This window comes from Protopterus annectens, chromosome 13.part0 (genome assembly GCF_019279795.1).
Source record: "Protopterus annectens isolate FY-2018-M chromosome 13.part0, PAN1.0, whole genome shotgun sequence".
Classification (NCBI taxonomy): Eukaryota; Metazoa; Chordata; order Ceratodontiformes; family Protopteridae; genus Protopterus; species Protopterus annectens.
In genome coordinates, this window is record NC_056747.1 from 1164529860 (window position 1) to 1164554219 (window position 24360).

The following is a 24360-nucleotide window of genomic DNA, read 5'->3' on the forward strand; positions in this document are numbered from 1 at the left end:
TTTCCCCAGTTAACATTTCTTTCATTTTCCTGATTGATTTGGTGTAAGAGGCAGGCTTGGGACTTTGCTTTTAAGGGGTGTTCAATACTAGTATTGGTCATGTTTTGGATAATTCAGTTTCTATGGTCCACAGACTTCTAAAACCAGCTATTCATATTTGCAGTGATTTACAGTACTTGTCTGTCTTTCCCCCAGGTACACATCTAGCCATTGGATTATCCTATTTCTGCATTGTAAGGGAATATTGTGGATTTGGAATGTAGTGTAGGGCTGATATCAATAAACCCAACACATTACTGGTCTGTGGTGGTGATCTTTATGTATTGGAAAATCTAATGATGATGAGACCTTTTGGAATGCTAGCTTGCTGCTGCTGACTGTTGATGAATCTGCAGACAGTGTTCAGTAGCAGATGCTAGCCTTGATTGAAGAGCTGCACAGCCCATTGTAGTTCAGTGCAGCATGGTCACTAGGGCATAGCTGTCATATGCACGGTCGCTTATAATTGCAAGACCCATTTTACATACATGTGGTTTTCATTTCACTTTGAATAAAGAACCTAATTGTTGATGGATGTTACTTTGCAAATTGCACTGCCTGTGTGTACAGTGCTGCTAGTATGCCATTCTTTTCAACATTGTAGTTGGTGTCTCTGCTACATTCTGTATTCTGTGTTCCCTTGGTGTACATTCTGGGATGTTTTGTTGGTTAAATCATTGTAAACCCACACTTTCATTGTTTGCTATTTGCCTATTGAGCTTTGACAGTGCCAGTCATAACTGTTGAATGGTCAGCTTTCTGCACATGTACATGTTCTGAACGGCTTCCTCTTGAAATGTGGCCAGTTAAAATGCCAAGTGCCAGAAAAAAGACTGAAAACGCAGGAGAAGAGCGAATGCTGAATATCGTTCTTTTCCTTTATATACTTCTTCTTTTTTGCAGGGGGCAAGACCCCCCTACACCCCTGAACTTGTATATCAAATCCAAAATTGCCATACCTCGGAGAAAAGGGAATATTTAGAGAAACGGCATCTCAAAAAACAATAAGAAAAACCTAGCCAAGCTAGAGTTTGCATTGTGTAATTCCTTGAAACCAGAGAATTATGGGATGTATGCAAATGATCCCTTAAGGACACCAGGTGTTTCAGCAATACGGTGATTCTGAATGCCCATGATTTGTTTCTTTTTAAATTGATTAATGGACAAATTCAGGCCAATGAAGCTTGAAGCTGAATAATCTGAGAAATGGCATCTCTGATTATACTAAGTCCAATACAAAGCTCACTCTAGTGTATCCTGACATGTCAAAAGGTTACCGTTATGAACCCTTAACTCACAAATGGAACAGTTTGTGATTCATACTTTTCTGTGTCCCCTGTATAGGGCTTTCTCATTTTTTTTATTTTATTATTTTTTGTTGCCAGTTTTGTTGCTGTAACATAATTTAGTAAACTGGGGAGGTGAAACTATACTGCGTTTCATTGTTCAAGCAGTCTTCCTTGCTCTGCAGTATGCCCTTTTATGTTGTAGCACAAATGTTGTAGTCATCCATTCAGCTAGAGGTTTGAGTTTTATAATGAGCAGGTTTTGAAAGAGTTGATAGAGCTGTGGAGATGCTGGTTTTATTGGGGTCAAAGTGAAGTTAAAAGTGGTAACATGTTGATGAACTGCTCTACAGATTAAATGGAACTCTTGAAACTATTAATTTTCTTAAGGGGAGGAGTCTGTTTTGATCAGCTGCTTGCAGACAAGCTTGTAGGATGACCATATATTTTAAATTGTTGAATGATTAGCTAACTGGCTTAGATAAGCCCCTCTCATCATCTGAGCCATGCTGAATATAATTTGATTCCTATGAATACTGGGTTATACCACAGTATTTAGGAGTTGATTTGTAGACTGCTGTTTAAATGTCAACATACAGTGATGACAGGATCTGTATTTCTTGGATGTATCCTCTGCGAGGTGCAATATCCTTCAAAAGAGTGACAGCCTTGTATTTGACATGCCAGTTATCAACACTCCTATGTGCGAATATCAGGATTTTCATTTAAGGATCAAGACTGGAGTATCCTGGAGATTTCTCTTTTTTTCCTGAAAATACCGTGATCTAGGAATTATTATATATGCAGGTAGTGGGGTATGTATGTTTGGGGGTGGTTGTGTGCATGTGCGCGTGTGTCAGATGCAGTTAAGGAGGGCTGACTTGCAAAAAAGTTGCACTGTCATTAGGAAGCCTTTCCAGAAATGTAATTCTGTTGGTCTGCAATTGTAAGTCAATCAACTTTTGTTTAAGGTGACTGAGTGCTTATTATTAAATGGACAAAATTAAGTTATTAAAGAAAGTGGAAGTAGTCTTCAGGAAAAAAAAGTGTGGTAGATTTTCCATGAACCGAGTAGGAAGACATTGTTGGATTGCTCAATGTCTTGTGTACTTCAGGACTTGCTGCGTTCTGAAGTTGCTATAAGCCTTGAAGCTAGGCTCGGCATTGTGTCCTCTGACTTTACCTTTTCAAATATGGCACTCTGTGAAGGAGTGTGTGGATGCTCACTATGAAGTACTTGTGCATATCTAGTCAGCAGTTGGTCCCTGCATTCTGCTTCCTGTGCTCCTCTTTCTGTCCATCTTTTCTGTTCAGAGCTGACATTTTTTTCATCTTCCCTTTGCAGTCATATCATGTCTTTGCTCTGGTCTCCGGTGAGAGGCACCACTCCTGTGTCTACACTTCACTTCCATCATATCCTTCTGGTGGCTTTTCTGGATTCTTTCCAGAAGCCTGATGTCTTTAATAACTGCATGCAGAACTCGAGATGTAGAATGGCAGTGGCCTGATAGAATGGGAGCATTACATCTTTTGTTTTGGACCTTGGTTTGCTGTTTTAGCCTTGTCTGTGTGTTCTTGTGGCCTAGTCCAGGTGCAGTAAATTCCCCCAAATCCTTCTGTATTCTATCATCAGTTGCATTCCACTGCAAGGTATTTTACACCAAGAATGTTCTGATCCAAGTGCAGTACTTTTCATTTATCCCTGACTATCCACTGCCATGTTGCTTCCTACTTGACTGTACTTTCAAGTCCTTCCTTAGCATATTTCCCTCCAACCCTATCCTGCACCAATGCACCTGCCTTTGTCTTCCTTGAAGAAAGGTATACTACTGTAGTTCTCCTACATGTCTCAAAGGAGCACTGAGAAGTACTGAATTCACTAAAAATGCTAGTCATTACTCTTATTCCTAGCAATGTTCCCTGTATACAACTTTGTGTTTCATCCTTTAGTTTTGCCACATTTTCAGTGTATGCCCAAACCTGCTGCTTCTTGTGTTGGATCAACTTACTTGCTTGAAGATCTGAATTGACCTGTTCTGTTCTGTTTGTATTCAGTTGTCAAGTCCTTCTTTATCATAAAACTGGGTCAGGTTTGACTGATGTCATATATTTCTGCTATGAGTTTGATGGACGATTATTCTTAAGGAGATTGTTTGCCTGATTTCTAGCTCTCCTCTAGTTCAGAACTCCTTGGAGGGAAATAAATTTTCTTCTCTGGAGAATAACAAACTGCTTGTAGAGTTGATGAATCGGATGGTGTATCTCCACTTACCCAACGTGTACTTGCATTAACTACAAAAACACTAGGTGCTGTTGTACAGTGGAATCTAAATCGAAAATAAGCATTAGTATTGTACAGAAAATGTAGTAAACAAGTGTCTGCTTTCTGATTCAGATGTGCAATCTGTTGAGCAATTGACATTGAATAATGTATGGCCAAAGTCTTCATATTTGTGGAACAGATGCCGCTAGAGGTGACTTGGGGGTGTCCTGGACCTTTAGTTAAACTAGAGTTCTGCTTGAGCTGGTCAACCTAGAGCATTGCTAGCCCTAGTATAGGAGGCTCTCCTTCCCTACCCCTCACCATTTGGAAGTTAGTGAAATATCCTGCATGTGTAGAGATTGCCTTTTGATACACTGTTCCCCTTATGCAGGGCAGTTTCCATTCTCCATTGGGTCATTTGTCAAGATTGAGAAGGGAGACCATTTGGGATAATAGAGGAGGAAGGAGTAGATGTGTAGACTGAGTGTTCTCAGTCCTGATTTTTTTTTTTTGTTTTACTTAAAAATAATATGGAAGCCATGACCATTTTTGAAGTCCATGATGCAAAATTCCTAATATAACATACAGTCAAGCAACTTTTATGTGCTGCTTTCGTGTGATACCACCTCCACTGGGAAGACCAGTCACCAGTGAGATACCTCGGGGCTCTGTACTGGAAATGCTGTTTGAACATCTATTTCTCTGAGTTAAAGGCTAATATCTAGGGCCTTTGGCTAACTAAGTTTGCAGATGACTGCAAATTGGGAGTTATCATAAAATCCCCCCTCCATGACAAAGACCTATTACAAGAGTGTCCACCACAAACAAATGACTGGTGCCAAAGTCATGGACTAAAACTCGGTGCCAAGAAATGCATTATAGTGTCTTTTGGGAAAAACTGCCACCCAGGCTTATTACTGCATTGCTAAGACACCCTTAAGAGTTGACCTGGTAGTCTGGGATCTGGGAATATATGTAGACCATAATCTGGCCTTTGACCAGTATGGCTAAGGTAGTAAGAAAATCGTTCTGTGTTGCCCAATTTATGAGAAAGGGCATGGTATCCCGGTCCAAGGAAGTCAGTACCACTTTTTGGCCCTTATCAGACCCATCTTTGAGTATAATACCCCCTTTGGTATACCCCTAGCCAGATGTAAGCAACAGTTGGACTGCCCACAAAAAGTTCCCTACCAGGAGAATCCAGGGTATAAACGCATTGTCCTATACAGATTGCCTTAAAGCCCTATCTTCAGGCTCTGTCTCCTACAGTTTACTGAGAGGCGATCTATGCTTGGTATACAAGGCATCTTCTGATCCAGCTCTGATGGACTTTTTGCACATCTGCAAGCCTAACCGCATCAGAGCCACTAGATTTAATGATTTTAAATTTTGCTTGTGACATAAATAGGACATGTTGATGAGACGGATGTCACAGAGGATCCCCATCCATGTGAAGTAGAGTCCATTCCTAACTCTATTTAAGCATAGCCTTGACCAATGTATGGGAAATCGAAATCCACCGGGGGGGAACAAAGGCAAACAGTAATGTCTAAACTAATGTATCCCCCCCCCCACATAACCTCTAGAAACATCATAACATACCCCCTCCTAATAAATGCTCATAATGCATAGGGACACTATTAGGTTGGATTGCATGGCTAGGCTTATAAAGGCCGTGGTGGTCATTGGTCTGTTTTATATAACTATGAACCTATTTTGTGTGTGTGTGTGTGTGTGTGTGTGTGTGTGTGTGTGTGTGTGTGTGTGTGTGTGTGTATTGGATGAGAAACCAGAAATTCATCCCTAGTTTGGCACCTTTGTCCCTAATGGACAGAGGTAACCTGTAAATGGTTCATCTTCCAGGCCCATGCTTACACTTATCTAGGGTATCGAAAACTTGTCAGAGATTTGGGATGCAAGGCTAGGCTTAAAAGGGCCCTTGTAGTCATTAGCCTAGTAAACGCCTATGAGCCTATATGCAATTTAATGGAGTACACACACTGTGATACAAATGTTAGGCCCCTCTGCAGCATACAGTGGGAGACACCAGGGGAAAAGGACAAAAATAATTTTTAAACACACACGTTTTTATGACATGTATACACTTACCATGTTCCTCAATGGTAAATCCATACGTTACCATTATTTTTTGTGTTTCTCTGCTGTGATCCAAATTGTGTATACTTAGGTATTTTGCAAAAACGTAGTGAAGTTATATGGATAAAATCCTCTTTTATTTTTAAAAGCAAGTGGACATGAATTTATATTTGTCTTTAACCCCCTCTTTTGAATTCTTACATTCTGTAAACTTAGAATCCACTTTTTCTCTATTGCTGCTGTTCTGTTTTTCTAGGTAGAATTGTCAGTAATATAGTTTGCAAATCCTAGAATGCATGCATTCTCAAGCTCTTCATTTTGCTTCAGTATTTCCCAATTTAGCCCCATTGCCATCAACATTCTTTAATTTTCTTCATTTTATTTAAAGGTGCAACTGTTTAATTATGGAAAGAATTTAGCATGTGGTAAACTATCCTTACTAGCATACCTGGTAACTCCAGTGGTTGGGGATGAGCTTGTGTTACCCAATGTATTCTGTTTTTCTTGTTTTGAGCTTTGTATGCTACCAGGATATTTTGTACCAGCTTTGTTCAGGATATACAGGCAAACAGTGTTTATACTTCATTTTAAGCAAGTTGGGCCTGTATGTTTGTAAACACACCCATAAAAACTTCAAGCACTCTGAAGAGTCCTTTCTGTACTTGATCATGATAGCCTCACCCACTTGTGTTTTTTTTTCCCAGTAAAACTTAAAAGCAGCTTGTAAAACTATATGTATTTGTTTTACAATGTTTTGCCTGATGACTTACATGCTTGCTTTTTATGTACTGGGATTTACATGCACCTGTATAACAGCTGTACAGCACCACTTTTCATGTATAATTACCACTATTTAGGTGCTTGGAGGGTTGTATTTACTATGATCATAAAAGTCAACATCTTGAAGCTTAAGGAACAGTGTTAGTGTTTCTTTCCTTTTAGAAGATTCAGTGATATGGAACACATTTTGATTCCGCAGAGAAGCACTATCTAAGCCTGCCTGATTAAATATCTTTGTATTGTTTTTAGTTCATTTGTATAGCAGTAAGTCTTAATTGAAGAATCCTACATTGTATGTAGGAATGTTTTCTGATCCCTCTGCTTTGTTTTTGCTCGTCTTCGCTTATGCTTTCATAGCTGGCTGATGGACTGGAGATGGTTTTAAGTGATAGTTCCAGTGCTCTGGATTGGTTGGTGAAACAATTGCACTTTTATATTTTGGCATCATTTAGTTGCTTGCATGTAATGGACAAAGATGTTTGTTTAAAAAGTTGTATTGGAATGTCTGCAAATAACACCATGTAATACTTTTGTAAGCATATCCGAAAAATCTGAAGCTGAGCTTAGGTGGTGGTGTAGGTATTGTGATGAGCAATGTGATAAAGAACTGTGAATTACAGGTTTGCAGAGTTTCTAATAAGAAACGCTGCTTTTTGCATAGCAAAGTCCTGTTAACTTGGTATGTTTTATTTTAACAGGATTTTCTTTCTGCTGTTGAGGCCACGGAATCCCAACTGCCACCTCCTCATGCTGAATCGGGAGGGCTACGACCTATTGGTTCATTGCTAAGAAACCAGACTGGTCTCTCACCAACCTCCAGATTGCTTCCTTCAGTGACCTCTACTGAGATGTCCCCAGTTCTTGGTATCAGTAACTTAATACCCCAACCACATCTCTCCACAGAAAAAACGTTGTGCCTCAAAACCTTTGCAGCCACCCCTCATCCTCCTCCTAGCACTCTGAGTGAAAAGTTGTCTCCCTTTGGCTTACAGAATGCTGGTAAATTGACAACTCTCCACAGTGATTCCTTCTCCTCCTTAGCTGCCGATATAAGCAGGACACCGTCAGAGTTCAAGTTTACCAGAACTACTAAAGGTTCACATGGCACAAAACTGGTTGATGATGATGTAGGTGATGACTTGGATGATGCTTTACTTTTGTCTGCTTTTGAAGACCTTGACAGGAGTGGGGTTAGGCAACGGAAACACCTGGAACCTTCTGTAAACACTATAAAGGGCACTTTTGAGCCACCTAGTTTGGGTCTCAGACGTGCAACTTCTTCAGTCACTTTGCAGAGTGAAAATGGCTGTGGGAGCACTTTGTCTAAAAAGCCACGCGTTTCAACCCTTCTGAAATCTGCTACTGGTGAGGAACCAGTTTCTGCTCAGACGTGTAACCAGCAACCAGCCTCAGTGGATTCTCGTTTTGCGGATGGCCCCAAAGAAAGAGTGAATGACTCTCTGGTGGCTCAGCCATGTGCTTCTTTTTCCGTTACAGATTTGGGCAGAACTAATGGTTTAAGTGTATGTCTTGAGAGAAATGAACAGCAGCAGCCATTCCTGCCCGAATCTGGCATTGATCAAAGGGCAAATACAGTGTCGCAAAACATTACTTGTACAAGAATTAATACTATGCATGGCTCCAAGTCTGTTTGTCAGACACCAAACTTGCCTAGAAGGCCTGCATCACAGGACATACTTGCCAGGAATAGGCAAGATGTGGGGAGTATTGGTGGGAAACCAATGTTTTCAAGCCCGCGTATGAGGCAGGCCCAGCCAGGACCCTGTTTAAATAGAAACTCTGTGAGAACTGACAAACCTGATCTGAACTCTCCCTCTTTTAAGAGGTTTTCTGCTGGCAGTTTTGAACGCTCCGCAAGACTTTCATCTGAGTCCTCATTATTGATGACAAGTATTGTGACACCTAGCCCATCAGTGAAGGCCCCAGTGTCACCTGCAGTAGCATCCAGCTCTCTGCAAACACCAGTTGTCACTAATCATTTGCTGCAGCTGGTTACTGCAGCCAACAAGACTCCACAGTACTCCACTGGGAAATCTTCAAGAGCAAAAATTCGGCGTTTCCCAGGGCCTGCAGGAATCCTACCACAACAGGTATGTACAAAGAAAATGCTGTAACCAAACAACTCCAGCTTAAGAGCACACCTTTTGTAAGACAGGTATGACCTTTATCACTGTCTTCTGGAATGATCACGCAGGGATTTCTGGAGTGGGGGAGTGAAATGTTAATGTTTACAGTGGTAGTAAAATATCTGCATTTCTCCTTGGCCCATATTTTGAATGGGAATAAACTCTGTTAACCAGCATCTATGGGGATTGGTAGATGCCGGATAACTGTAGTTTCTGGTTGCTTGAGAGTTACTATTAAAAATAGGAATGACTAATACTGCACCCTATACTATTGTTTGGTTTAACTTGTTCTCAGGTTAGGGCAAGAGGGAATTTTTTCTGTCTTCCTTTTTAAAACTCTAAAAATGTAAGGTATGTTTCTGTGGGGGGAAAACAAAGTGCAGCACATGAAAATTGTACTGTATTTCTTCAATGTTTTTGTGCTGGTTGCTTGTTCTGGTTTGCTCAGCGTTTACTGTATGTTTATGCATAATGATGCTTTGGCACTTCAGTTAGACTAACACCTACAGCCAACAGCAATTCCAGTGGAAACACGAATGGTGGCACTACAAAAACTCTGGAGGAGGGCAAGCCCCACTCTTTTACATTCTCCCCTGCCTACTATTCGTAACATTGGAAAGGGGAGGGCCTGACTTGTTCGCCTGTGCATCATAAATTGGTGTGTTGGCTCAAGATGTAGATACCAGTGAAAATTATGTCTCTGTGGTCTGTGCTGGTTAAAAAACACATTTCTGTGGTATGAACAGGAAAAAACAAGGGCTTTCTTTGGTTTTAGAATCAAAGTTTACTCAGCAATGAATTAAAAATATTTGTTGAAAGATGATGTACTGCCTTCTTTTTATAGAATCTAGAAGAAAAAACCCAGGGTATATGTGTCTGTAATGTAATAGAAGTGTGTAGATGGTCTAAATTTATATCTTGTATGTCCGAATGGTTTAGCTGTGGAGAAATTGAAGATGCTAACCTGTGTTGCTTCCATTGTCATTTTTAACCAAGTGCATTCCTGAAGGAATGAACCTCTGCGGTTTTGAAGGGTAAAAGTTTTGCCACACTGATAAACCGGATTACTCTAAGCAATAAACAAAAAGAAGAGGTCTGGTGCCATGCATATCCTATGTTGCACAACATGGTTTTAGACTAAAACACAGTACTAGTACAGTCCTCGTTAGCTGTACCAACTCTGTAAACCACCTTAAAAATAATAAACTTGTCTCTGCTACCTTTCTTGACAAAGGCTTTTGACACTGTATCACATCAAATCCTTCTAAACAAACATGCCAATTACAACCTTTGCCCTGAGCCCCTAAAGTGGTTACATAGCTACCTCTCAAACAGGCAGCAAGCCACCCTATGGGATAATAAACTCTTTCACCACCTTCCCATCTCTGTAGGAGTCCCCAAGGATCGATTCTAGGACTGCTACTCTTTACGATCTTTACCAATGACCTTACAACAGCTGCTAGTACTGCCAACATTCTTCAATATGCAGATGACTCCTTGCTCATCTGATCTGCTCCAGCAATCGAGACACTTCAAAGGAAGACCCAGACTGCCCTTACCAACATTTAAAAATATCTAGCAGCCCATCAACTTGTACTAAATCCCAATAAAACTAAGCTCATGGTCTTCTCAAAGCCTTCCTCACTAGCCATTAGTTAACCCCTCTCCATTTTCTCTTCAGTGGCACTAAAATAGAAACCTGTTGAAGACACTACACTTCTTTGGTTTACCATAGATAATGCATTGAAGTTTGACAAACACTTAGCACTGACTATTAAAATAGTCCATTATTAAACTAGGTACACTCTACAGAGCAAAACCCTATCTTTCAGACCATGCTAGACTGGCTACAGGAAGAACCCATTTACTATCCTCACTTCTCTAGTGTTCTCAAACATTCACAAACCTCCGTAAAACAGAAATAAAGAACCTTGAATCCTGCTATAACAAAGGCAGTCAAATTCGCAACTAACCTACCTCAAAAATGGATCATTGTACCGCCCTCAAACTACATTGGTTAGAACTCCCAAACTTACTCATGCTAAACCAATTATTAATCACCCACACAGTGATGTATAAACCTGATTACTGCCCAACCCTACAAAAACCTTAACTCTCTTAGGTCAGCAAACAAAGTCCTACTTAAAGTAAATAAATCTCACAACTCTCATGGTGACTCCTACTGCCACAAGAATGCTAAAGTCTGTAACACACTCCCTCAACAAATTCTGTCCATTAATCATACACAAAACTGTAAGCAAGAACTAAGACAATACTTCCTATCCCACTGGCTATGTCCGTGCTCTGCTCAGACTAACTTATACCCCCCTCCCCATTCGCCTACTACTTCGGCCACAGCTATCAAAACATTTGTGGAAGGCACCCCCTTGCACAATTGACTGTACAAAAAAAAATTGTAAATTGTTAAATGTTTATATTGTATCCATGTTTTTACTGACTTGTAAGTTCATTTTCTCCGGTTTGCTATGTTTTCATACTGTTCACTATGTTTTACTGTCTCATTTATAGTAACTAAATCTCTTTGTAAGTTGTAACCTTTTTATGTTTCTAAATATGTTGTATAACTATGTTCATTGGAGCTTTTCTCCCCGGGTAGCCACTGAAAAAGGACTTTTTGCCCAGTGGACGTTACCCGGTAAACAAATGTAAATAAATAAATAATTCGTTCCAATTCAAAATCTTTAATATAAAACAATTGAAATGCAAGTTAGACGTTTGCTAATGGATAATCTGAGAACAGTGGAATGTTTGACTATGCTAAAGGAGCTCTATTTTGGAAAATAAATACAGGTGATTGCAGTGATGTTTGAGGTACTGGTTTTAACTTGTCTTCCAAATACTTTTTCTCTAATGTATGTAGCATTATCTAATGTGATGATCCATATTGTTATGGTGTGAGGTAAAATTTTATATGTACTGTCTACCTTGTGCATTGCAAATTCTGCCTGTTAACTGTGTGTTCTTTAATGTGCAATGTCTACACATTCATTGTCTACCACCTACTTAGTTAACTAATTTAAAACCTAGTGCACAGTGGTACTGACAACGATTGAGAGAGTTCTGGCATGCATTACTAGGGCTGTAGAAACAAACATTGCATATACCCCCTCCTCCCATACACACACATGCACACCCATACCTATTGTACTTTGTTTTTACAGGTCTTATGAAACATTGTGTTCAGTGTGGCAGTGAGCACATTTGCTCTAGATGATGGTCAGTGTTAATGTGACACCCCAACCCTTTGTTTAAAATGGAGAAAAATGGGGGGGGGGGTTGAAGCTGTTTGGGGTGTGTATTGGGAGAGGGATATCAGACATGTAGAGTATATTCAATAGAGGAGGTTGCTAAGAGACTAAACCGATCCGAATATATGGAGAGGTGCGGAGTACCAGCAATTTGTGCACTGGAGTAATGAAAGGAAAAAAAAAACTGTAATTTGCAGATGTGTTACATAGTCAAGATACAGGTTAGTTGTATAAAACCAGAGGTAGAGGATGCAGTGATTAGCAAAAAAAATTGGTATTTGCATATGATGATTTGATTCTGCTGGCATCCTGAAATTTTTTACGTACGAGCTGCTGTTGAAAACATTTCACCATTTTAACGTTTTATGAAAATACTCTGTAATTTTCCAATACAGCCCTTTGTGTAATTTCAGTTGTAGGTAATTTTTACAATTGGAAATGGATAAAATTTAGTTCTTTTAAAGGTTAAGTTAAAATTTTGTTTTTGCTCTTGAAAAGACATATGTGCCTACTGAGTCTGCTTAAATGACTGTCCCACGTTAAGCACTTGAAGAAAAAATTAATCAAACCCAGATCTTCAGAACATGTTTTATTAGCAACTGACCGTCTTATTCCATTTGCAGTACTGCCCAAGATATCCTCAAAGCTGGTGTTGTATTCAGTTGTAGGTAAAACCAAGTAGTTTTGATTTAATCTTTTCAGGCCGTAGTTTAGATTTTTTAATATAATATAATGCACGGAGTACTTTTTGAAAATAATTTCCTATCTTGTTTGTATATATGTGTTGCATGTGTGTTTGATAGACTCGTAGCAATCTGACTACAGTGTAATGATAAGGTAATATTCATAATGTCATCCTATGCCCCACAGTAGGTTGCGATTGTGAGGAAAAGATTTCATTCAGACAGTTGCAGGACCTGCTAGACAAAGCAGGACATCATGAATGGTGTTGATAATGGGTGATCCGAATGCACTTATCAGGGCAGACAGAACAGGGTGTGAGGACTGCCCGGGTCTAAATGGGTAGGGCAACAGGAATAAAGGAGAGGCAATTCTAGACATGTCTGGCAAACTTCTTGATGGTGGCCAACACATGGTTCAGTAAGAGAGACAAGATCACATGCAAGAATGACTAACATGCAGCTCTGGTAGACTTCCACCTAGTAGGGAAAGAGCAGGGGATTAGAATCTGTGATTGCAAAGACATCCCCACTGAGTTAGTCATCCCACAGCATAAATCACTGGTTGCCACAATCAGCTGCTAGCAGTTGTCAGAGAAGGCTCCAATGTCAACAGAGACCAGGCTGAAACCTGGAATTGAGTGGAGAAAAGCACAACAGTTAAAAGGCATTTTTGTTCAGTTAAAGGCATTACTTAGGGCTCTAGTACATCAAGAAGAGGAGGAAATGGGTGGAGTTGAAGAATGGCAATGCCTCAAAATAGCATTTGAGAGGAAATGCAGCTGAGCTAGGTATGGAAATAAGGTACTTCAGGAAAGCTGGAGGTGGAATTAGGATGTCCAGGAAGTTAAATAGAAAAGGCAGACCACAGTAGGAAGGAGTACTGGTTGTCTGACAGAGGCTGAGAGGAGTTGCAGTAACAAAGATCAAGGCATCAAGACACACTACCAGCTTCTGGAAAGTGACTCCGCAGTTGGCACAAAGAAAGTATATTGGGTTGTAAGGCAAAGACAAAAAGATAAAGAAGATGGTCAAACACTCTCGTAATAATGGATGCCAGTAACCACCTGTTCACCAGTCCATAGGACATCAGAAATAGATGGAAGGAGTACTTCTGTCAACTTCTGAATGAAGGAAACCCCTGCAGAAGCTGTATTACTCCAGACATACACCTTACAATGAAAGAAGAGAAGGAGGCCACCATATGAATAAGAGCAGCACTAAGGAAAATGAAGTCAGGAAAAGCAGCAGGCTCAGATGACGTCACAAAAGATGGCATAAAGATTTTGGGTGAGATTGGGATGAAGTGGCTCCTGATGGTACTCGTAGCGGTATGGAAAGAGAGGTGTATCCCAGATGACTGGAGAATAAGCATACTAGTGCCATTGTTAAAGAACAAAGGGGACATTCACAACTGGGGGCAGTATAGAGGTATCAAACTCCTATCACACTGCATGAATGCTATGGAAAGAATGATTTGATAAACTAATTTGCAGAGTAGTTAAAAAGTAAAATGGGAGAAGAACAGTTCTGATTCAGATCCTTCTGCGGCAAAACTGACCCAATGTTTGCAGTGAGACAAATAGTTGAAAAGAAGCTAGAGATGAGAAAGAGTCCAACTGTACATTCCTAGACTTGGATAAAGCATTGAAAATATCCCAAGGAAATTTATTTATATATATATATAAATTTGCTGACCAGGTTAGTCCGACTGGGCAGGTGCCCCTTTTCAACGGAGACCAGAGGAGAAAAGCTCCAAAAGGTTTATACATAAACTAGTGTGACTGATCCAATCAGTATCAGACTCCTGTACACAGACAACACTCTCCTCCTAAACAACAAATTCCAACACATGTGAGAGATGCAACCATATAGCCAAACTGGAGGCTAAGCTCTCTCAACTCAGTACTGGCGTAACCAGCCAGGAGGAGAAGGAAACCACACTCACTACAATTCTAGTCTCACATAGACCTACCACGATGGCAAACCAAACACACAAAAACATACTCGGAGGCTCTAAATAAAAATCTGCCTAAGCAGCAGAGACATCCAAAGCAGACACCCAAGCAACCGCTACCCCAAAACAAAACACGTGCAACACATAGCTCACAAAGCTAGTGTGCTGAACAGTCACAGCCCTTAAGGCTAAACAACACACCTGATACACTTGTAATAGGTGACTCTATCATCAGGCACACTGACGTCCCGCTCACCAGGCTGAACAAGGAGACGGTCACGGTGAGCTGCCTGTCGGGCACTAGGATCCGCCACATAACACAAGCACTCAGGTCACTCCAAGGCAAGTAGAAATATAACTCGGTCATTGTCCATGCTGGTGTGAAAGACCTGAGACGTACCTCCCTGGACTACATGAAAAGAGACATAGAGGAGCTCTCTGAAAATGTAGCCCTGGTCGGTATGACCCTGACCTTGAGTAGCAGCTTACCCTCACCAAGAATGATGCCACAATATGAAGACAAGATGATCAATTTCAACAATTGGCTTAAGTATTGGTGTCATTCAAAGGGGATCCAATGCCTATCAGCCTGGGATGACATGCTCGACAAGCCAAGATGCTTCGCTAGGGACGGCTTGCACTTGTCACTCCTGGGCTTTCGGATATTGACAAAGGCTCTTGCCACCCCCATAGTGCCTTTTTTAGGCAAGGCTCAAAAGACAAACCCACCTCCATAAGTATCACAAGGGATAAGAAACTAAGAGTAATGCTACTCAACGCCAGAAGTCTAAACCTCAAGATGCACGCACTCGAAACTCTCCTTAGCATGGAGAACATCGATATCTGTGCAGTAACAGAAACCTGGTTCAAGGCTCCTGAGAGCACCCCAGCACTACCAGGTTATACCTCACACCATGCTTTTCGGTCCCAAAACTTGGACCGAACCACAAAAAGGAGGGGGAGTATCAATATTCGTCAAAGATACTCACACCTCCAGGTTGGTGGCACAGCATGAAGCATCCGAGACTATCCATGTGCAACTAACAGTGGGTAAAGCTGCCTTCCAGTTTATAGCCTGCTACAGACCACCCTCCCAAACCCAGGAACCCCACTCGGCCTTCCTGAGAACACTGGAAAATACGAAGTTCTCTCCAAACACCATTATATTGGGCGACTTCAACTACCCAAACATAGACTGGGAGCATTACTCTAGCTCCAACACCCTAGCCCAAAGGTTCCTAGAATTTATAAACTCAAATGCTATGGAACAACTTGTTACCAGTCCCACAAGAGGGGAAAACATACTGGACCTGATCACCACCAACATGGGGACTCTATGCTCCAGACCAGAAGTGTATCCCTCACTGGTAAGATCAGACCATAAACTAATCTCACTGGATATTCACATCCCGACCCCACCCCCTGCCCAGAAAACCACAGTGAAAAACTTCTCTAAAGCAAATTTCACACTCCTCAAAACCAAGGTGGAATCCTTCAAAGCCCCCGGGCCTGTGGAAAATATGGCCCAGACCGCAGAATCCTTTATAAACGCATTCTATGAACACCTTCAGGAATGCATGGATCATGCAATCCCAAATAAAACCTAGACCCAATCCTCCAAAGGCAGACGTCCTGTCTGGTGGACCCCAGCCATATACAAACTATGCAATAGAAGGAGGAAGCTACTACATGATAGAGCAAAATCCCAAAAAGAGAAGGCATCTCTGATCAGTATTGGCAAAAAACTAAAGGCACTCATAAAATCGTCTAAGGCCAGCTTCGAGAGAAAAATTGCACAGGACACTAAGGATAATCACAAGGCTTTCTTTAGTTATGTTAGGAACCTGGGTGGGAATTCACAGATATGCTCAGAATTAGTCCAAAATGACAAAAAATATACCGAACCCACAGACATTGCCAACATCCTAGCTGACGGGTTCAGCGCAAACTTCTCCCCCCCCCTCCCCACCAAAAGGGCAAATATCCATCCCAGCAGAGTGCTTGCCCCCCTGACATCTCAGATGCTCAGGTAAGAGCCGCCCTCTCCAAAGCAAAAAACACAGCATCAATGGGACCAGACGATGTCCCGGGCTGCGTCCTACATGAACTCCAAGAAGAGCTAAACCCAAACATAAAACTTCTGTTCAATCTCAGCCTTACTACAGGATATGGACCCAAAGAGTGGTTTACAGCAACAGTGGTCCCTCTCCACAAAGGTGGTGCCTCAATGGATCCTGGAAACTATCGCCCCATAAGCCTGACTAGCTTGGTCTGCAAAGCTATGGAAAGGATCATCATGGACCTCATAAATAAAGATATTGGGGACCTACAGACACTGGATCCTACCCAGTTCGGCTTTAAGGGCAGATCCTGCCTCTTAAACCTGGTTGATTTCTTTGAAACGGTCACCAAGGCCATTGACGAGGGGAAGGTGGTCCACACAGCCTACCTGGACCTCGCAAAACCCTTCGATACAATACCCCACTCTGGCATTATAGATAAGCTCACCAGCTTAAATATAAACCCCTATGTCACTAGATGGGTTGCAAACTGTGGCTCAAGGACAGAACCCACATGGTTAGAATTGCTGGAGCCATGTCAGACTCCAAACCAGTTACAAGTGGCGTCCCACAAGGCTCAGTCCTGGGACCTCTCTTGTTAGGTGTATATTTCACAGAGGTACAGGCCAGCACGGAAGGACTGTGGCTGACCAAGTTCGCAGATGACTGCAAACTGGGTGCCATAATCCACTCTCCAGCCGACACAAGCATCCTCCAAAAGGGCCTCATAGAAACAGACAACTGGTGCCAGAGCCATGGCCTCGAGCTAAACGTCAAAAAGTGTATAGTCATCCCCTTTGGCAAAAACAAAGTGCCCACAAATTACCACATAGGTGGTAATACATTAAGTACGGAAGAAGTAATTAGGGACCCAAGTTGATAGCAATCTCTCATTTGACAATCACGTGGCCAAATTGGTTAGAAAAACATTTTATATAGCCCACCTAATCATGAAGGGATTCACATCTAGATCAGGGGAGGTTATCGTGCCTACTCATCCCTCATCAGGCCCATAATTGAGTACAATGCACCTTTTGGGATGTACCTTACCAGACACCTGCAGCAACTGGAAAGAACCCAAAAACCTCACCAAGAGGATCAAAGGGCTCAAACAGATGCCATATGCTGCCCGGTTAAAGAAACTCCAGCTCTACTCAGTGGCATACCACCTGCTCAGAGGCGATCTGTGCCTGACGTATAAAGCCATGTCCAACCTGGAATTAATGGACATGCTGCACCTCAGAAAATCCAAATCCCATCTAGCTACGTGCTCGAGAGACTTGAACCTCAGCACTGAAATAAATAGGACATGCTGGAGGGACAGATTCATAACCCAGAGGCTCCCTTCACTCTGGAATAAAATCCCAGTCCAGGTTAGGCAGAGTCCCTCATTGACTCTCTTCAAGAGGAATCTTGATGAGTGGATAGGAGATCGTAGGTTTACCCCAGGTATCACTTCTGTGTCACTGTTAGACAGAGGCACAGTATACTAACCTCGAAAAAGGGCTTAGCAAAATTAATTTAAAATGGGTGGCGAAAGCCAAGCACACTCTGGCTAGGCTTATAAATGCCCTAGGGCAGTTAGCCTAGTATGAACCTCTAATAAACATATAAGTAATCCCATACAGTTTCATCCTAAAGTTGGTCACAGTAATAACAAAACAGTACATGTGAAGTTGTTAAATCTCGCCGTTTATTCTCACTGATGGGTTTGGAGCCAATTTTTTGCTCCGACACGGCCGATAGCAAAGCTCAAGGTTTAGCAATAGCTCGAGACCAAGCCCCTTATCACATGATGCACTGCTGGAATTACCCCAGATCTAGTTTGCCGTGGCACGGATCCCTTGTTTTCAGCGTTGCTCGAGACTGTTTTCATCTCTTAGGAAGTTTTTACAAACTTTTTTCTGTTTTCTTATAGTGTTAGTTTGATGCTACTTTAGTGTGATTTAGACCGTTGGCCCCTTCCTTATTAACAGTTGTTCTGGCAGTTTTTGGCTTTGGCCTTTAATGGAAAGTTGTGATAGAGTTTATTAGATAGTTTTGTCAGTTTATATACATATGTATGGATTCCATACATTTGGTCGAATTACACTTAGTCGAAAATGATACCAGGCATTTCACGTCACCGAAAGCTCACATGGTCGAAGTTCACTGGGTCAAAAATGGAATATAGCCCCTGCCCCACTGCAGTGCAACCCGTGAGTGAGAATATTAAATAAGGAGGGGTGTGGGGGCACAGTCACAAAGTTACCAACCAGCTCGCTACTCTAAGCTTGATTGTGAACTCGTCCATACGTCTCATATCTTACGCAGCTGATGGTTCGAGTAGGGCCGCAAGTTCAGGCATTGCTCTGCGTAGACATGCTTGGATGCATCTCTGTTCCTTCGCGGAGGCCTTCAAGTCTTCATTTATCAACATGCCATTTGATGGCTCATCCTTGTTTGGACCCAAGGTCAAGGAAATTTTGACCAGGTGTGAGCAGGAAATAAAGAATCTGTCTGCCGTCGGAGTCTGCTTTTCTAACCCTACTCGGCCTTATCCTAAAGATCCTAGGGGCGGAAAGATGTGGTTCCAAAAAGCCCAAGGAGCCTTTCAGGACACGTGGCGAAACCCCCTCTAGAGGCAGAGGAGGGGGGTTATAATGGAAGACGCCATCCTCGTGGCACAGGGGGTCCTCAACAGCAGGATGAAAGAGGTAAATTCTCTGGTCAGCCCTACCAGCTGGAAACAGTCAGGGATCGCTTGTCTTTATACCCAGAAGCCTGGCTAGACATAACATCCGATACCTGGGTACAAAGCATCATCTCCAGAGGGTATTTCATACCCTTCTCTTTCCCCCCTATTCCTGTCAAGAGAATCGTGGGCGTTCCACCCAGTTTCAGGGAACAAGCAACTATAGAGGTCCACAAGTTGCTAGAAAAAGTCATCCAGCCAGTCCCAACAGACCAAACAGGATTCGGAACTTACTCAAGATTGTCTTTGGTTCCAAAGAAAACAGGGGACTGGAGACCTATCTTGGACCTCAGCAGACTCTACCAATTTGTAAAGAAAGAGAAGTTCGAATGGTCATTCTTCAGTCCATACATCCCTTTTTTAGGGAAAGGTGATTAGATGTGCTCCATCGATCTCAAGGACGCGTACTACCACATAAAGGTGGACAGACACTCCAGAGATCATCTGCGCTTCCGGCTGGGAGCCAATCACTATCAGTTTCGAGCCCTGCCCTTTGGTCTCACTACAGCCCCCCAGAGTTTTCATGAAATGCGTGGCAGTGGTCACGGCTCACCTGAGGCGCCTAGGATTTCAGGTGTTTCCATACCTAGATGATTGGCTCCTTACTTCCACCACCAGGCATCAACTGATTTAGGCAACTGAATCCACTCTGACACTCTGCAACCAATTAGGCATTGCGGTCAACTTCGAAAAGTCTGCCTTGTCGCCGTCACAGCATATCATCTTTATAGGAACAGAGTTAAATACCTCAACCACCACTCTGTCTTCCAGCTGAAAGGGTCTCACTACTTCGCCAGCACATCGCCTCATTGGTGTCAAAGAACAGAGCTCCAGCCGCAGAGGTCTTGAAAGTATTAGGTTTGATGGCGGCAGCAATATTAGTCATTCCTCTCGCGAGGCTGCATATGCAAATTCTTCAATGGCTTCTGTTCACCCAATGGTCTTACCAAGAATTGCCAATGAACCATATGATCCTCCTCACAAACTCATGCAAGAGGGACCTTCAGTGGTGGTTGACGTCTCTTCATGTCACAATGGGGTGACCCTTTGTGCCCCCCCCCCCCCAGTAGCCACTGTGACCACGGACGCTTCCCTGATTGGGAGGGGGGGCATTTTCAGGGAAAGACTGCCCAAGGCACATGGATGGATCAAGAGTCACATCTGCATATCTATGTTCTAGAGATGAGAGCAGTACTTCTGGCGTTGCAGTATTTTCAGGACTCTCTTCCTCTAGGGACGGTTGCAATTCAGACACAACATGTCAGTGGTCTGGTACTTGAACAAACAAGGCGTAACCAAGTCTTACCCCCTTTGTCGAGAAGCCCTCAGAGTATGGCAGTGGGCTGTGTCATCCCAGCATTTTCTGTTAGCAGCGCACATCCCGTGGAAATCCAACATGATAGTGGACAAGCTGAGCAGGGAAATTTTGTTGTCTCACGAGTGGTCTCTCAACCATGACATTGCGAACATGATTTTCCACAAATGGGGCCAGCCTTGCTGCGACCATTTTGCCAGTCATATCAATACCAAATGCAGAAGCTACTTTGCCCTGATACCACCTCTGGGACATCCCCCGAGAGACGCACTTGTACACAATTGGCCTCTGGGTCTTCTATATGAATTTCCTCCAATCCCATTGATATCCAGATTTTTACAGAAAGTGAAGTCGCTGGGAAGGGCTGTCATTCTTATAGCCCTCCATTGGCCTTGACAGATTTGGTTTACCTTTCTTTACCATTACCTGCTGGAGGTTCCATGGATCCTGGACCCAGTTCCCAATCTGCTGGCACACCCGTCAGGGGACCTTCATCCTTCATTGCAGTCACTAAAGCTAACTGCTTGGCTTATCCAGTTCCCCACATAGATAGGCTTCATTCCCTGTCATACGACACAAGACAAATTCTATTGTCTTCCCATAAGCCTTCCATCAGAAAATTATATCGCAGTAAGTGGAAGAGGTTCTCCTTTTGGGCCAGCAAACAAAAAAAATTATCCTTTTCAAGCTCCATTGTCGTCCATTCTAGATTTTTTGACTATGATTTTTAAGGAGGGAGCAGCAGCTGCTGCAGTTTGAGTTCATTTAGCTGCTATATCCAATTTCCATCTTGGAATTGATGGTTTCAATGTTATGGCCGATAAGTTATCTAAGGCTTTTCTCAAAGGTACTTTTCACATGAGGCCCCCACTGAAGTCTCCTTATTCTCCTTGGAGTTTGAATTTTTATGCTATCTCAAATAATTCTTTCCCCCTTTGAACAAGCATCATCTTGTGATCTCAAATTTCTGTCCTGGAAAACTATTTATTTTTCTAGTGGTCATTACTTCTGCCTGCAGAGTGTCAGAACTTCAAGCATTATCTATCAGACCTCCTTATATGATTTTCCATGCTGATAGGGTATCTCTCAGAACAATCCCCTCCTTTTTGCCTAAAGTCTGTTCTGAGTCTAATATCAATCAGGTCATTGAGTTGCCAGTCTTCTTTCCCAACCATTCCAACAAAATAGAATACATAATGCACAAATGTGATGTTTACAGACAGCTCAGATTTTATCTTGTTAGAACTAAGGATATTAGGAAATCGGATCAACTTTTTGTATCCTTTTCGGAGGCTAGAAAAGGTAGACCAGTGGCTAAAACAACCTTTTCAAAATGGTTATCTGATTGTATCTCCTTTGTTCATGCAACTGCTAACATACCCTTGCCACACAAAGTAAAGGCTCATTCAACCAGAGCCATTCCTACGTTTTCTGCTTTTCAAGCTAAATTGCCCCTTGATAACATTTGTGCTGCAGCCACTTGGTCTAAGCCTCACTTTTATCACTCATTACAAAGTGGATAAGGCCTCCAGGAACAGGGCTTCTTTTGGTTCTACGTTCCTGAAAAAAGTACTCCCATGAGCCACCCAGAATTGCGGGTGCTAGGGACGCTACCCATCAGTGAGAATAAACGGTGAGATTTAACAACTTCACATAAAGAAGTGATGTACTTACCATAATGTTCCATGTGAGTTATTTATCTCTCCTTTATTCTCATGTCCCTCCCTCCATCCCCCCACCTGGCTGACCTTGGACTCAGAGGCTGGTATCATCCTGGTTGTTCAATTCTTCTCATTCTTTTTCCATTTTGGGAAAGTGGAATCTTCCAGGGATATAGTACACGCAGCAAACAAGATCTGAGGTAATTCCAGCAGTGCATCATGGGATAAGGGGCTTGGTCTCGAGCTATTGCTAAACCTTGAGCTTTGCTATTGGCCATGTCGGCTCCGAACCCATCAGTGAGAATAAAGGCGAGATAAATAACTCACATGGAACATTATGGTAAGTACATAACTTCTTTCTCAGGAACCACAGTGTAGTATCATGCTATACTAGTATACAGAATAAGTTCTTACAGATAAAGGCATCAGGTGAGTTGCAGAATAATAAGCAACAAGACAGCCACTCCAGAGAGAGTTTTTTGTATAGCCAGTTTATGAACCAAGTGCAGGATACCCGATAGAGGGAAGGTGGAACATTGTAGGAACACACAGGAGAGGCACATTAAGTTGGGTCAGAGCAGGAGCAAGTCCAGGAGCTTAATAGATTACATTTTTTTTTTATATATATAAACGATTAGTATTAGAAGTTGATCTTAAGTGTGGGGCAGTTTGTTCCATGCATTGGCAATGGAGTGATTTATAGAGAAGTTTGCCAATGGTTTTATAAGGTTCATACACAAGAAGAAGGATTTGTGAAGTCCAGTGGTGTGAAGTCCCAGAAACATTGGTAGAGTTATCGCAGACTATGTCCAAGGACCCAAGGAGTTCAATACGAACAGTGTTCAGTCTCAGAGGTGTTCCCATTTAGAATGCATATAGATCAGATACGTCAGGATTCAACTCTGAGCCTACTGATGTTCATACTGGTGATGGACTACATTAGTAAACCGGTCGGAGGGGAAGATCAACAATGTTGATGTATGCATATGATGTGGCATTATAGGCATACTCTGAGCAAGATCTTCAGTTTTACATTCCATTGCCCTATCCTTTGCTGAAGACACATGGGATGAAAGTGAGTACAGATAAAACCGTTGTAATGGCAGTAAAGGGGGAAATCCGAATAAGATGAGAACTGAGACTGAGGGGAAAATAGCAGGACGAATTAGCAGCTTCAAGTAATTGGGAGGGGTGGGTGAGGAGAAGGGAAGACTGAATAAGGTGGTCCGAGTTAGAATCGGAGGGGCTGCAGTTACATGGCACACTGCGTCAGGAGTGGTGTATGACAGAAGAATGCCAAATAAGCTGAAAAGTAAGGTGTACAAAACAATGGTGTGACCAGTACAGAAACTTGGGCATTAATGGTAGAGCAATTGAGGAAACTAGAGGCAATGGAGATGAAGTGCCCAAGACGGGTGGTAGGATGCACACTATGGTACAGGTGGTGGGATGCACACTATGGGACAGGTGGTAGGATGCACACTATGGGACAGGTGGTAGGATACACACTATGGGACAGGTGAAGAAATAAGGACATAAGAGCAGAAGCCAAAGTAGCTCCAATTGCAGCAAAGATCAAAGGGAACAAATTATGATGGTTCCAGTACATGTGCAGAAAAGCAGAAGATAATCTGGTGAAGGTGATTTAGGACTGGCAAGAAGAAGGCAAGAGGAAACTAGGGCATTCAGCAAAGAGGTGGATGGACTGTGTGAGAGAAGACTTGCAACAGTCAGGCATGAGTGCCGAAGAAGGTGGGAGAGTGACATTGAATAGAGATGGTGACAGTTGTAATGGCAACCTGACCCCATGTAGAAAATGGGGGGTTGATGATCTGTAACTATATCATAATGGGCAATTCAAATACTGACTAACAGACACTAAGCAATGATGCAGTAAATTTGTGTTATCTCAGATTATTACATCCCCACCTAGCTACAGTAAGCATTATGACCAGAGTTCCACTTTGGATTAGATCCTCACCAACTCCCCATACAAAATAATTTCCTTTGATCCTCGCTTCGACACCCAAAGTGACCATCTCCTAACCTTCAGTTTGAGGGACCATCATAAT

The 24360-nt window shown here is 42.3% G+C and overlaps 1 protein-coding gene across 1 annotated transcript in view; it reads left to right on the forward strand.

Annotated features, from left to right (window-relative positions):
• The window catches only part of HROB (homologous recombination factor with OB-fold), a 235232-nt gene that overhangs the window by 38043 nt on the left and 172829 nt on the right, over nt 1-24360 (forward strand). The window contains exon 3 of the mRNA XM_044054952.1: nt 7164-8576. Within this exon, the coding sequence (XP_043910887.1) occupies nt 7164-8576 (1413 nt within the window). The remainder of the gene's footprint in view (nt 1-7163; nt 8577-24360) is intronic.